Source organism: Cervus elaphus, chromosome 22, assembly GCF_910594005.1.
Source record: "Cervus elaphus chromosome 22, mCerEla1.1, whole genome shotgun sequence".
NCBI lineage: Eukaryota > Metazoa > Chordata > Mammalia > Artiodactyla > Cervidae > Cervus > Cervus elaphus.
The window spans coordinates 19,773,266-19,789,823 of NC_057836.1; the positions used below are offsets into that span (position 1 = coordinate 19,773,266).

Consider the following 16,558-nt stretch of genomic DNA (forward strand, 5'->3'; position numbering starts at 1 on the left):
AAATAGAGTAACAAGAGAATTTCATCTGTTACCTCATTTGAATCTTTAAACTAGCCAGTGAAACTGGTGATCTATTTCTTTTTCATGTGAAGTACCTCTGCTTTGAGGTAATTTATAAAGGTCACAATGAGAGGGTAACAAGCAGGAAGGCCAGGGGTCTCCAAAGAGAGGAAATAGGCTGTAAGTGTCAGACATTTTTTCTCTCTCTCTAAAGAGGCAGGAAGAAACAAACAAGTGTTAGATTTCTTCCCCTTCTCTGTATCAATTTAAAAGGAGGTTTCTCTTAAAATCTCTTTAAAAGGTGCCATGATGACACCTGGCTCCACCTGAATTTAACTTTTCTCAAACTTTGAGCTAACCAATGCATTGTTCTTATGGAAATGTTTGTCTTCAGCTATGTTAATGTACTATGTATTTACCCTAGACTCTGTCTTCAAGTGGGTTCTGCCTAAGACTCAGAACCAACTTGACAAACCAGTATGTTTTACTCATATGCTGTTCTCCTAATTTATGTTAATGAAGCTAGCTTGTAAAAGAATACTAAGTCAGTTAGGGTCACAGTTTGACTCAAACATCATTTGTAAGTTAATCACACCAAGTTTACCAATATAAATTTTACTGATTGCTTTATTTTACTTTCCAGATTTCTGTGAAAATTTATCTTTCTTTATCACAAAATTAGCAGAAACCAGGCAAACAGGGCAACACCTCAAAGTCAGGAAGACATTATATATTCACAGGGATGTTTAGAACATTCTGTACTTGAGACGCTGTACTAGTCTCTGAGGACACGGAAGTGAACTAGACATAATTCATTCATCTTACAAAACCTGAGGTAAAAGGGACTCTAAGACAAAAAGCATCAAATACATAATTTAAAGTATATAAAAGTATATATATTATATATAATATAAATATATAATATATATAAATAGATACAAAACTAAATATCTTCAAAATTAAATTAAATTACAAGGAGAAATTGATGGCAAACATACGATATCGCTTATACATGGAATCTAAAAAACTTATCTACAAAACTGAAATAGAGTCATAGATGTAGAAATCAAACTTAGAGTTACCAGGTGGTAAAGGGGTGTAAAGGGGTGTGGAGGGATAAATTGGGAGACTGAGACTGACAGACACACAGCACTCTCTGTAAAATAGACAATTGGTCAGGAATAATGCATTGCCCAGGGAAACTCTATACTGCATCAATTCCTGTAGGGAAAGAATCTAAAAAAGCGTGGATACATGTACATGTCCAGCGGATTCACCCTGCTGCACTCCTGAAATTAACACAATGTTTATTGGAATATGGTGGTAGATCAAAATCAGAAACAAAAAAAGAAGAAACTGGGAAGCACACCACTGAGATGGGAGAAATGGAAGCCCTGGGTTGGCCAAGAATGTCATTTGGATTTTCTATTCTGTAAGATTTATTCACTGGACAACCCAATACATAAAGACAGAAGATGCATTATAAATTGCTACTTAGTCCATTTCTGGACTCATTAGTACAGTGCTGCTCATACTGTAAATATCTAAAACATTCTGTTTCTAAACCTCAACCATACATAAACATTTGTGAGACTGAGTATCACATGGGTAATGAGAGGAGGCAATTCACTATTTTTGATTTAAATGGGGTGAGAGCAGGATTTTTAAAATCCAATAGTGTAAAAAACAGATTGGTATTTGTTTATAGATATAATATTTACTTAGCACACTGTAATAATGGGGAATACATGTAAATCTATGGCTGATTCATGTCAATGTATGACAAAAACCACTAGAATATTGTAAAGTAATTAGCCTCCAACTAACAAAAATAAACGGAAAAAAAATAGAAAAAAATAAATAAAACAGAAACACTGAGAATTAAAGCATAAAAGGCACCTTTACAGTATTTCTAATGCCTTAAAATATGGAGTCTGAAATAAAGATTAGTCTTCGTAATTTTTGAAATTTTTTGGCTGCCCCAGATCTTAGTTGCAGCATGTGGGATCTTTGATATTCATTTCAGCTTGTAAAATCTAGTTTGTTTGCTTGCTTCTCCCCACCCCTGCCCCATTTTATGATTTCTTTCGTTTCCTACTTATTGTGGTAAATAGATAATTTATTATTATTATTATTGGACTTCCACCATGGAAGTGCCTTGTCTTAGTAGCATTAAAATTTTCTCTCTATATATGTTTTCTTAATTTACTTAATTAATTATTAAGTTTTGGCTGCACTGGACCATGACTGCAGTGTGTGGATTTCTCATTGCGGTGACATCTCCTGCAGTGAGCACAGGTTCTAGGCGTGGGGCTTCAGTAGTTGTAGCTCTCGGGCTCATAGTTGTGGCTCATGGGCTCTAGAGAGCGGGCTCAGTAGTAGTGGCACAGGAGCCTCGCTGCTGTGTGGGGTACAGAATCTTCCTGGACCAGAGCTGGAACCTGTATCTGCTGTATTGGGAGGCAGATTGTTATCCACTGTGCCACCAGGAAGTCCAAAAAAAGTGACCATGTACATGTGGAACAGACAGTCAGGGAATTTTGAATGTGTTAACCAATTGTAATATTTCTCATTGGTTATTAAAATAATTGTGCATGGTTTTAGCTATCATAGTCATTATTGTGGTCCCATGTGTGCAAATAAAATGCTGTTTGTATGGAAAAAAGGGAATTCTTTCATATTTATGGGTTCAAGACATAAATATCAACTCATATTATTTAACACCTACTTAATTTAGAATCTCTTCCAAATTTCTATCTCATGCAAGTATAGCTTGCTTCTGTGGGGTTACCAAACACTATCAATAAATATTCCTGATATTTTTGGCAGAGCAAGCAACAGGGCAACTGTTTATAATGTATATATAAACATTTATAAAAAAATTTTATGAAACATTTATAAAACAATTTTTAATGCATCTCTTAGGGATGGTGTGTGATCCCTAAAAAGGACTTGAAGAATTTAAGGACATGGAGATGTTATTTGTTTGCTGCAAATCCATTTTCTTTCTGTATAACTTCTGGCACTGCTAACTCCAAGGTCATTCAGGTAGCCACGTTCCCCATCTCCTGTCATGCCGAACCTAAAACCAAACACGAAAATATTAAAAAAGCATAGCCTGGACATCTCCATTCATTCCTCCTCTATAATCTTCAGTACCCCCGACTCCAGGTATTTTTAATGTGGACAAGAGAAAAATGAAAATCTGTTGTTCATAAGGCTTCTGAGTAAATATAGATGATTTCTGTATTCAGTTGCTTTTATATTCTCAAAGTCCCTGCTGGAATATTGGAAGATTATCATCATCCATCCCAAATTCAGTTATGTTGTTGACTAGGTATTTAACTAGGGCTCACTGTTGCAGCCAAGTGAACTGCTGCCATGGGTGGTGATAAAAGAAATGGTCACATATTGAAATATTGGTAAGTCATTCTGGTTTATACATGACTTAACTTGAATTTTATGGTATAAAATAGTCTGTTTGTGTCATATTAAACATCCACTGTACATCTACTTTAATTATTAAACAAAAGGGCACACTGACCAGAAGTAAAGAATGTCCAAATTAAAAAGAAAATTTAAATGTCCCTCTTCTTGAGATACCAACGCTGGTCCTCCTTCGATGGTAAGACTCCCTTCCCAGGTGAAAATGCCGTGTCGACCCACTGTGTACTTGCTGGTCTATTCTTTTTTTTTTTTAAGCGAAACCTTGAAGGAATGTAACCCTGACTTGTTTAATGTTTTCATTTCTGACAACACATAAGACAAGGCCAGAAACCCTGTTTCTCTGAAGCAGTTTCTCAGAGTCAATTTGGGAAGTGGGCTAGTCCTCAACTTAGCTCAGACAAAACTCTTTTCTATTCTTATTTTTGATCTTTTACTGATTATTTTAATTAGCTTTCAGGGAACATGATTTTCAGTGTTCTTCTGACCTGGTTCATACATGGGTGAAAATAAACATATGTGCTTACTAGCAAATTCTTAAACAGGCTTAGCTTTGATTGAGGGAAGTGATTGCCCCTTATATTCTCTAGGCTCCAAAGTAATGGTTACATTTAAAACATTCCCACTGAAGTGTTCACAACCCAAGATGTGTTACTAAGTTCCTTCCAGGGATAAATTATCACAGGAGGGATTCCCCCTGGTTCTCTGATGATCTTCCTTTTAGGAATGAATAGAGCAGCTGGCAGAGTGAACTGAGGGTCTGTGGATACTAATTCTTCAGTGGCTTTCCAAGACTGTAGGATCCCAGAGTACCTCAGCTGTTCTCTCTACATTCTAAATACGGATTTCAGCACAGTTTAAGTCAGTGGGTGAAAGCGGAAGAACTATGTCCAATGTCGTCATCATGCTAAGGATTTCAACTAAAAACATGATATGTAAAGTTTTCCCAAGGCACAGATAGTAAACAGAAGAGCATACAAAGGATTTCTATTTTATACCTCACAGTACAGCAAACTTTCCATGATATTAAATTTACATTGCCATAAATACATCTCTCACCCATAACCACATATAAATAGAACAAAAGGCACTCTAGAAACTTACGACGTATTATATGTAGAGTTGTCTGTCCACTTCCAAGCATGATGTGATGATTCTCTGCTAAGGCCAATCCAATGGTCAAAAGGGTCTTTGTATCTTTTGAGAAAGTTCTATTATAAAACACAGAAAGCAAAAACACATGTCTCCTTCATGTTACCCTTGAGTCCTCTTCCCCCCAGCCTTCTCTCCTTGGATGACAGCTGGTAAGACTGAGAAGCTTAGACACTGAAGGGAGAAGACTAGTCCCTAGTTCTCAGCTTAAGTCACTCAAGTGTCTCTGATCCTAAATTACATTAAAGTGATCACACATCCCAATTTGACTGGGAAAGTCCCAGGTTCTGCCTGTGGTGCCAACATAATACTGTCACTTCCTGCATAATATTGTCACTTTCACTCCCCAAAATGTCCCACTTTGGGTGATAAATTGCATGATTACCAGACTTCTTTTTACAATGGGAACAATATATCTAATTTGAAGGTTAACCATGAGGATTACATGAGAGAATGTGTCTAAATTGTCTCACAGGGTTCCAGGTAGAGAACATACCCAGGAAATATCAGGCACTAATATGCACTCCAAGCCCCCAAGCCTGCCTGGAATGGGATTCTTCCTCTTTTTTCAGCTGTCACCCTGTGCAGCCTACATCCTTATCAGGGGCTAAGTATTCAACAAAGAACATGATCCAAAAATATTTCTTACCAGCTCCTCCTCGGTTTCAAACTGAGCAAGAACAGCTTCACGTGAAGTACAAAATGTCTGACTGAATGTCCAATTCTTCGAGTCTTCAGAAAAATAAAAACACTTACGCCCAAATCCAATCCATTCTTTTGGGCAGGGGACATACAGAACGTGTGAGTCTGGCTTTCTGCTCCTCACTAAAAGTTGAACAGACATAGTAAAGCATAACAAATAAATTTTCTCATCCCTTTTATCTATTTTCCACTTACCATCCTGAGGTCTGTCTTTTTTAACATATGTATGTATTAATATATACATATATACATGTGTGTGCATGTATATGTAGGTACAGTATAACTAAATTCCAAAATGAGGGGTTTGAAGAAAAGCATGCCAAAGAACAACTAGACTCTTGTACTTCTATGGCCTTGGCTAACGCATTTTGCTTTTCTCAAAACCTGAACAGGGGCTACTTTCTATAGGTAGAGAGATTATTAGAAATGTCTTCCAAGTCCAAACTCATCTGTTTTTCCCAAAGAATAGTTTTTCTTTATATGTATGTTGGCACCATTCATTACATATAGATTTGTGGAACCAGCTCTCTGCTGCTCACTAAAAGTTGGACAGACACAGTGAACATAATAAATAAATTTTCTTATGCCTTTTACCTATTATTCCACTCACCATCCTGAGGTTGGTCTTTTCTTTTCTTTTTTTTTAAATTATGTATGTATATACATATACACACACAGGTATTCATATATGTAAGTACAGCAAAACTAAATTCCAAAATGAAGAGTTTGAAGAAAAACATGGCCAAATATAAACTAGACTCTTGTACTTTATGGCTCTGCAAATAGCATTTTGTTTTTCTTAAAAGCTCTACAGGACCTACTTTCCACAGGCAGACAGATTGTCAGAAATGTCTTCCATGCGCAATACATTTGTTTATCAGAATGCAGTTTTATTTTATATGTATTTTGGCACCATTCGGTACATAATTTCATATTATTTTGCTTCCAGAGTCACATTCTCAGGTGCTTGTCTATGTACTAAACACTCTCTATGGATGCCACCCAACTCTGGGTTATATGCAGAATTGCTGAGCTGTAATGCACTTCCAACTGATATTTCTAATGCCTCTTGAAATGCTACCAGCTTTAACCACTTATAAAACACCAACTGCTACTCACTGTGTGGAAATGTGATTGTACTTTACTGCTTTCCGAAACGGCAGACTTTTCCAAGCTCTATTTTCTCTTTCTGGTTTCTTGGAGAATGCAATATTGAGATCTGTGGTCACTTGCAGAGTGCAAGCTAGTGGTAGTTGATTTTCCTAAATGATTTTATTAGCTTGAGAGTTTGTCTTGGAAAGAATGTTCTGTGAAAACTAATATATGAATATATATATATATATATATATATATATATATATATTTTATATGGTGACTTTTTACCCCTGAGGTCAGTCTTGAAGTACATATTGTATTTGATTATTGCCTCCCCAGAGTCATCACTAACAGTCTTATCTCAGGCACAAAAGCCATCAATCCACTGATCTTCGAGCAGAGAATCTGTGCATCTCACTTCCCAGGGGTCCATGGACACTAATGGTTTTAAGGAAATCAATTTCTGTAGCATTTAATTTCTGTAGTATTCTTTCCTAGCATCATACAGATTTCCCTTTCCCCACATCTTCCTTAATATCAGTCCTTCTTACTCCTGACATAAGTAAGGCAAACTCCTTACCTTTCCTAGATTTTACTATGATACATCTCTTAGGGGTATAAAACCCTCCAGTAGACAAAACATGGCATAGTTCAACTATTGATTTTAGTACCAAAAATACAATGTAGTATTTCCAGTGTTTCTGGAAATGCTATTTTATATGTATTTCTGTTAAATATGTATAAAAATATTTGGGCCCTTGTGAGATGCTCTGAAACCAACCAGCAAGATATCAGAGTATAGGCTGTGGGAAGAATACATGCTTTTGCTTCCTAACCTCACTTTTTCCTCCCTTATCTAATATGACAGGAAATACTGTTGGTTCAACTTTCAAGATAGATTCTGACACCAGGTCCCACCTCCACTGTTACCCCCAGGGCCAAGCTATGGTCCGCTCTGGTGTGGATTTCTATAAGTTTACCCTAGTAGATGTTCCCAAAGTCTAACTTTTCTTCCAACAGTCTGTTCTCGATATAACAGTCACAATGGTTTTATTCTACAATGAAATTCAGATCATGGCATTCCTCTCCTACAATTTCCCTCTTCCTGATACCCCCCACTGCACTCAGATTAAAAGCCAAAGTCCTTACCTGACTCACTAGGCTGTGACCTCCCTGACCCCTAGCCCATTACTCTTCCTCATTCTCACTTTGCTTCAACTGTAGAAGCCTCGGTGCTGTTCACCAAATCTGCCAGGAGATTTCTCCTTTCATTCTACTTGTTCCTGCCATCTGGAATGCGTTCCCCACATGCCCAGCGGCTCCTTCATCTCCTTCAAGTTTGCTGAAAATCATCTTCTCAAGGAGGCTTTCCCTGGACACTTATATTCATCTCAATCTGTTACTCTATATTATAATATCTGCATCTTCCTGCTATTAATAGAATAGGAGTTCCCTGGGACAGGGAATTTTTTGTGTTTTGTTCACTGATATACCTCAAGCATTTCACACACCCTGGCACATAATGGAGCTCAATAAATATTTATTTACAATGTGAATGTGCAAAGAGCATGGTATGGCTTGGAGAACAGGTAACTCACCTGCCACAGAAGTGAAAAGTAACACCACATTTAGAGCTATAAGCACAAAGATAATCACGATGCAGCAGTAAAGCTTGGCAGGTGTAACAGGAGATACAATTGCTAGGCATTTCTTTTGGAAATCTTGACCTGTAAATGGAAATGTCATAATCTCAATCTCATGGAAGCATTAGAAAGAAAAACTTAAATGTATCACAGAATCCACATGTAAAATCAGCTGTACCTCACCTCCCCTATTGCCAAAATCCCTCACAAAAGGTCCACATCCAGGAGAGATGGCCACGGCTGAAAAGCAACCCAGAGATAAGAGAAACAGTATTTTTCCCCTGGAGAGTCTTCCAGTTATTGTAAGAAGAGCTAATAAGAGAGTAAGAAACAGACAGACTAGAAACCAGAATGAAAACAAAACATACACACAATCCAAATTTACCTCCATAAATAACAAATTTGGTTAGAAGTTCTAAGAGGCGCATTAGAGAACTAATCAATATAATTCATCATATTAACAGAAGAAGAGAAGAGAAAGGATATGACCATCGATACAGACATAAAAGGAGAAGGAAATGGCAATCCACTCCAGTATTCTTGCCTAGAGAATCCCGTGGACAGAGGAGGATGGTGGGCTGCTGTCCATAGGGTCGCCCAGAGTTGGACATGACTGAAGTGATTTAGCATGCATGCATAGACATAAAATGTGGGGAAATGTAAGAGTCATCCAAAACAACAAAGCCCAACATATTATGAATTGAACTTTCACTTTTCATAGAAATAGCACAGCTAAAATGATACTTAATGGTGAAAAAGTGAATGCCTTCCTCTAAAGGTCAGGAACAAGGCAAGGATGTCTGTTCTCACCAATCCAATTGAACATTTTACTAGAGGTTTGACTATCAGTGCCAAACATGCAAGAAAAATAAAAGACATATAGAGATTAGAAAGAAGTTAAAGTGTTTCTAGATGTGGTATCCATTCACCTCCCAGTAGAAATATTAATTTGAAAATTATCTGCACGTGAATATACCTTCCCCAGAGCCAAGGATTCCAGGCACACCCACCCCTGCCTCACCCCAGCTCCTTGCACTGCAGCAATCCCAGCAGACAATGCAACCTCAGACAGCATCCAGCCCGGGCTTCCTGTGGGCTCCTAGGAGCCAGGCTCCTGTCTCCCCGCTGCACCTGCCAATTCCAGCAGCTCCAGGTGGGCCTCCTGTGTCCCCTGGCTCCTGGTGAACTCCTGGGGACCAGGCCCCCCAAACCCTGCCCTCAGGACTCAGCAGTCCAGCACAGACAGAGACCCTCTCCCTGTGGGAAAGGAGAGTAAAGCAGCGTTTGACTTCACTACAGATTCCAGGTCTACCTGCTCTAGCCTCACATCAGTCTGACTCCTGCAGCCCTGGGTGACAGCCTGCAGACTCACTAACTGAGGCCCCCCTCTCCCCAGTGCCTGCCAGCTCCAGGGAGCCAAGTGATTCCTGTGACATTAGGCTCCTGGAAGGCTCCTGGTAACCCAGGCCACCTTTCACCCTAGGGACTGTGGACTCGCATGCCCATAGGCAGCTCCTATCACTCCTGCTGGCTCCCATGAATCAAGAAACCAACACAACCAGTTGTTGTTGTTTAGCTTCTAAACCTTGTCTGACTGTTTTGTGACTCCATGGACCGTAACCTGCCAGGCTTTTCTGTCTATAGGAGTTGGCTCCTATGTCCATGGGATTTCCCAAACAAGAATTCTGGAATGGTTTTTCATTTCCTTCTCCAGGGGATCTTCCCAACCCAGGGATCAAACCTACATGTTCTGCTTGGCAGGGGGATTCTTTATACCCCTGAGCCACCTGGAAAGCTCCAACCAGTCACTAGGGACAAAAATACAGTGAGCTGCCACAAGATGTGTATCAGAGTGGCAAATAAAACAACAAATCTAAATAATGGTGAAGAAATGATACAAATGGAATTCTCATAAACTATTGAAAATGCAACAGTACAGCCACTTTGGAAAACAGCTTGGCAGTGAGGTGAGGCAAACATAACCTCACCATATGCCCTAGCAATGCCATCTCTGGGTATCCATGCAAGAGGAATGGAAATTTCCATTTACACACAAACCTATACATGAAAATTTATAATAACTTTAAGTATTGTCACCAAAACCTGGCAACAATTCAAATATCCTTCAGCTGGGAAAAAAGGTAAATAAAGACCTCTTTGTACTAAAAAAAAAAAAAAGAAAAACTTAACCCCATGCTCACAATTGATAATTTATTTTTTTGCTTTGGCTCTGTAAATTTTACTGAGACTTTCTCCTCCCCAAAGACCAACAGAACTCTGGATTGCCTGAAAATGTAAAAAGGCACTAAAGAAGAGAGTGAGATGCTTCCCAACTCATATGTGATCATGACCTCATGTCGCCAGAAAACAATTGAGAAGTGTGACTTTGGAAATGCCACCTGCTCTTCCACCTCGCTCTCCCTTCCCCATGAAGTGTTTTGTTCCCCTTCTTTCCTTACTTAAAAATGAGAACGTTTTTCAGAGGGTGTTCCTTATTGTGAAAGTCCTTGTGAATAATGTCTCTCCTTATTAAGTCTACATTATTGATATACAGTACAATATACATGAATTTCAAATGCAAATAAGCTGGTGAAAAATGCCTGACTTTGTAGGCATTCTTCAAAAGCAAGAGCATCAAAAAAGAAAACAAATCATTGGTTGCCAAATGATGAGGAGAGAGAAAAGAAATATTTACAGAGAGCATGTGTGTATGTTGGGGTGTACCCTCATTGTGTTGTGGCCACATGATTATATGTATGTGTCAAAACTCATAGAAATGTACACCAAAAGGTGAATTTTCCTGAATGTCAATTATACTTTTAGAAAGTTCCTGCTAACTTTCTTTTAACTGGTACATTTCACTCATTGCACATAAATCTTCCAGAATGTTCAGGAGTCTCAGTTTAAATGTGAGGCCGGGGGAAAAAATATAGGATTGACTTCTTTAAATGCTATACAATGGCATTTGGATTTTGGCTCCATATAAAATTTTCCATCTTCATTCTTTCTGGTTCTCATTAAAGCAAAATTGTCTTAGAAATTCCGTATGTTATAACTTCTGAGAAATGGAAGATTTCCTGCCATAACAGTAAGCAAAGGATGCCACAGTAATCAGCAATGGCAGTCATCACAGAATGGTGAGCTGCTGAGCCCTGAGGGAACTCAGGAAGGGGAGAACTCCCTCCTTCTAGTAGCCCTCAGACTGCAGCCACTCCCTAAGCTGAGCCCAGAAGGAACTCAGGATAGGAAAACACGGGATACTGGCCCCAGATAGTTGAGGTGCATATCAAAGAAATGATTTCAGTGAAACCAGACTCTTGCATCTTCCCATACATAGAAAAGTGCTAAATTCCTTAACCTGTGATATCTGGTTTTCTTTAATTTACCAAAAAAAAAAAAATCTTTTGATATTCAAAGGCTACATGCTGTTTGTTGCAAAGTTTTTATACCACCTGGCTCCCCCTTGCCTCCTTGGAGCAGTTCTCTTGGGGTTATTTGAGATTCTCTCTTCCTGGCTTAAGTTCTAAAAGTTCCCACTGAATAAAACATAACTCTTGTAACCACGGTTAATTTTGACGCCATACAGGATCTGTTTCTGTGACTTTAACTCTCCTTTCACTGCTTTTGTTATTATAGGCATACATAATGGCCTGCCTCAGGGAGCCCTGCCTGCCTGCCTCTTGGGCTAGGGTGCCTTTGTTTGGCTCACAGGGAGAGAGCCTGACTCCTCTCATCTGTGAAGGGCTATGACATTCCTGTTCTTTGTGTGGGAAATGGCACCCCTCCCCTGCTGCTTACCAGCATGATTGAGAAATTCATATTTGGCGGCCAGAACTGCAGAGAGCTGTGGCATCTTTGTTTATTGATATCACAGGAAATATCTCATCACATCACCCAGTAAATGACGTAAAGAAGTGAAACTAACACATCCCTCTGCATGAGGCTTGCTATTCTAAGAGATACCGACAAATATCAATTTTTTTCTTTTTACTTTTGTTTCCTCACCTCCCCCCATCTCTGATCCATAAAATAACCTGGTATCCAGACCCTGACATGATGGTTATTTTGAGATGTTATTCAGCCATCTTCTTGGTCAGCCAGCTCTCTGAGTAAAGTCATATTCCTTGCCTCAACACTTTGTCTCTCAGATTTATTAGCCTATTGTAAGGCGTGAATAGAGTGAACTTGGGCTCGGTAATACTCTCAACTTTTAGGTTGTGAATACTTTTTAAGTTTACACTTCCACAATTTTTTTCATTGTTAGAAGAGTAAGATGTGAATCTCCCCTTACCTCTCTCCAACAAATCTCCTATTTGCCCCTTACTTATATTCTAAAAGGGGCTTCCCTGGTAGCTCAGCTGGTAAAGAATTTGCCTGCAATGTAGGAGACCTGGGTTTGCTCCCCGGGTTGGGAAGAACCCCTGGAGGAGATCATGGTATTCTTGCCTGGAGAATCCTAATGGACAGAGGAGCCTGTTGGGCTACAGTCCATGGGGTTGCAACCAGGCAGACATGACTGAGTGACTAAGTACAGTATTCTAAAGTCCTCCCTTTTTCTTCTTCTTTATTTCTCTATCTTTCTCCTAACACCCTCCTTTGTTTCACGTTTCATTTCTCTTTCTTGCTTACTTACTTCTCTTTTGTTTTTTTGTATGGAAATAAAATTTGCCACCCCAAAAATGTCTCTTCAGCATGTGGATTATTTCAACCTGGAAATCAGCAAGGCAACCAAAACCCAGGAAGAATCTTTGATCTTCACCCTATCTGTCTAAAATAATTTAGATAGAGGGGCTGTTTAGAAGAGAGCTATCACCAGAAATATCTGCAAAGAATATGGGCCTGTGTGTGGTGGGAGTGACTGAGCAGGGCCTAGAGATCAGAGTCTATCGTGGCCCTAAAGATCTTTTTCTCTGCACAGCCCTGCAAACATTTATTCATCAAACTTTTGCTTTCCCATTTCCATTTCCTTCTCTCTAAAGTCCCAAACCACTACCCCCAACATCTTTTGTCTTTAGCTGAAGATGCTATTTAAGGTGAAGCTATTGGCCATTTTGGTGAGCTACTCAGTTTTCCTGGGTCTGTCTCATGTATACATATGATTCAACTTGAGATGTGGAATTTCTTGCCATATCAATAAACAAGGATGTCACAGTCATCAGCAGTTTTGACCCTCCAAATGTGAAATTCTGAGCCTTGAGTGTGCTTAGGAAGGAGAATGATGCTTGGTATCTGGCAGTCATTAAGCTGCAGTCACTCCCTGCTGTAAGCACTAAGGAAAAGTGCAGGAGACCAGCCCCAGACAGCTGAGGTGCATATCAAGGGAATGATTTCCGTGAGCCCAGACTTACATCTTCCAGTACATAGAAATCACTATATTCCTTAACTTGGGATATCTGGTTTTCCTTAAATCACAATAATGTTTTGATGTTCAGATTACCTGCCCCTTGTTCCAAACTTTGACAGACATAATCTGACTCCTCCCCCCTCTCCTCAGAGCAGTTTTTATGGGGTTACATGAGACATTGTCTCCCAGACTTGAAGCCCTAAGAATTCTCATTGAATAAAAGGTAACTATCAACATTAAGGTGCATATATTCCATCAGTCTGCAAAGTTTTGTTTGATTTTTATTTGTTATCTGTCTCATGTCAATTTAATTCTTAAACCAGAAGAGCAGAGGAAAATGTCTTCCTCCCTTATACTCTCCTGTGGTGTGTCCTCTTCCTGTCTCCCTCTAAATTCATGTGGCTTTTAAATTACACTCTGAACACAATAACCTTCAAATGTCTAGTTTGAAAAATGGTGTTAGAAATTATCTCACAGAAAAACAGAGAGGAGCTGATGATGGAAGCATGACATGTACTCAGGAAAGACAAAGAAGGTCTTCTCCCCCACCTACTTTTCCTTTGACTGTAGCCCAGTAAGTTCTGCAGGGCAGGAAGACACTGCCCACCCACTTGAAAGCCTCACAAGTGTTCTATTCTAATAAATCACTTCTTATCTATCACCAGGGCTTCCCTAGTGACTCAGGTGGTCAAGAATCTGCCTGCAATATGGAAGACCTGGGTTCGATCACTGGGTTGGGAATATCTCCTGGAGAAGAGATCGGCTACCTACTCCAGTATTCTGGTCTGGAGAATTCCATGGACAGAGGAGCCTGGCAGGCTACTGTCCACAGGGTCGCAAAGCGTCCGACACGACTGAGCGACTTTCACTTATTTATCACTTTGCCTCTCACTGAATTCTTTCTGGGCTCAAAGATAAAGAACTGTGGTACCGGAGCTCTTTGGAGCCCCTGTCATGACACCAAACAGTTTCACCAATAGTCCTAGTTTTTGCAGTTAACCTTTACTTTTTTGTCAATAATTATTCATGGCTTTATTAAATAAAAGTCTCTTTAGAGAACAGTAAGAAATTAATTCTCAACTAACATCAGGGGAAAGTGATAGGAGGTTACAATTTTTTTTTAATGCATTGATATTGATAATAACATTAACCAGATAGGTACTATATTTCAATAAATACTTTTAATAATCAATCACTATGTTACATTAATACTCTGATGCTCTCATTAAATCAAAACTGTTTAACTAAAATGGTTAAATTTAAAAGACGTTCATATTTTTATATCACTACTGACAATGTCTGGTAAGATATTATATAAACTACTTTGCAACGTACTCTAAAAAGGATGATATAAAGCTTAGCCATTTAAGATCCACTATAATCAAAGGACCAGAGAATGAAAATTGTAGTATATTATAGTATGTAAACTATTGTAGTATATATAATCTATATAGTATACAGTACATATATATAGTACATATAGAGTATATAATATACATACTATATTATAGTACAATATAGATTTTATATATGTATAGTATATATAGTATTTTATATATGTATAGTGTATATATATACACATATATAGTATATACTATACATATATAGTTTATATATATACATAAATATACATAATACTTATGCATATACACCCATACATATATGTATGCATATATACACACACCCATACATATATGTATGCATATATACATACATACATGTGTATATATACATGCATATATATACTATCTATATAATATATATACTATATATATATATACACTATATATATACACAATATATACTCTGTGTATTTGTATATACACAGAGAAGTATAATGTATATAAACTATTATCTATATTATAGTATATAATATAGTATATATTACAGTATATAAACTATTATAGTATATATATAAGTGTATATACTATATATATATATATATATAGTATACTTCTGTTATTATATCTCTCTCTTATTTTCATTCTCTGGTCCTTTGATCATAGTGGATCTTAAATGGCTAATGCTTTTTCCAGTAGTCATATATGGATGTGAGAGCTGGACTATAAAGAAAGCTGAGCACAGAAGAATTGATGCTTTTGAACTGTGGTGTTGGAGAAAACTCTTCAGAGTCCCTTGGACTGCAAGGAGATCCAACCAGTCCATCCTAAAGGAGATCAGTCCTGGGTGTTCATTGGAAGGACTGATGCTGAAGCTGAAACTCCAGTACTTTGGCCACCTGATGCGAAGAGCTGACTCATTTGAAAAGACCCTGATGCTGGGAAAGATTGAGGGGAGGAGGACAAGGGGACAACAGAGGATGAGATGGCTGGGTGTCATTACCAACTCAATGGACATGAGTTTGGGTAAACTCCGGGAGTTGGTGACGGACAGGTAGGCCTGGCGAGTTGTGGTTCATGGGGTCGCAAACAGTCAGACACGACTGAGCAACTGAACTGAACTGATATATATAAATAACACTATATATAGATACAGAAGTATACTAGACTTCGTGAGAGAGAGAAAGAGACATAAAGAGGGAAAGAGACAGAGGGAAAGACAAAGAAAATTATCTGGACACATAAATGAGCCTCAATAGATTTTAGCTGAAACACTTAATGATATCACTGAAAATCACATTTACCCTTAATTCCAAGAGGAAACTCTGCAGGGCACTTTTGAGCCCAATGGAAAGAAAACATACTTTTGTATTTACTTAAAATTTAAAAAAAAGAAATTTTGACTTTTACTCCTAATCCTCCAGAAAATGTGATACCATCATTCAAGGCCCAGGTCAAAAGTAACTTCAGAAGTAGCAGCCATCACCAACTCCCTAGGTTTCATTAAATACATTGTAGCACAGATCACATCAAATGATAGTAAATTCATTTGTCTGTCCCTGAGACAATGAAGTCCTGAAAGCAGGGTTTAAATACAATCTGTATTTGTAGCAAATAACAAATAACAGGTTCTAAATATCTCACTACTACATTTAATCAGACTACAGAATAGGTGTCATGGTTCATTTCTTTTTAACATATACAGAATCTATTCTTATTCAAATTCTTTTCCTATTTAGTTTGTTACATAATATTGAGCAGAGTACCCCGTGCTACACAGTAGGTATGGGCAACTTTTATTAGGATATGTATTACAAAATTGTTGGTATCTGTTTGCC

The 16,558-nt window shown here is 38.3% G+C and overlaps 1 protein-coding gene across 5 annotated transcripts in view; it reads right to left on the minus strand.

Annotated features, from left to right (window-relative positions):
• Positions 1-609: 609 nt before the first annotated feature.
• The window catches only part of LOC122680184 (C-type lectin domain family 2 member D11-like), a 29,007-nt gene continuing 13,058 nt past the window's right edge, over positions 610-16,558 (minus strand). For 4 of the 5 annotated variants that reach the window (XM_043881274.1, XM_043881271.1, XM_043881275.1 and 1 more), the window contains 4 exons: positions 7,992-8,120; positions 5,246-5,421; positions 4,549-4,655; positions 610-3,082 (listed from right to left, as the gene is read on the minus strand). In XM_043881274.1, coding sequence (XP_043737209.1) covers positions 2,962-3,082; positions 4,549-4,655; positions 5,246-5,421; positions 7,992-8,120 — 533 coding nt within the window. In that variant the 3' untranslated portion in view covers positions 610-2,961. Of the gene's footprint in view, positions 3,083-4,548; positions 4,656-5,245; positions 5,422-7,991; positions 8,121-8,219; positions 9,031-16,558 lie in introns of those variants that run through there. The other variant, XM_043881270.1, reaches the window with a different exon arrangement.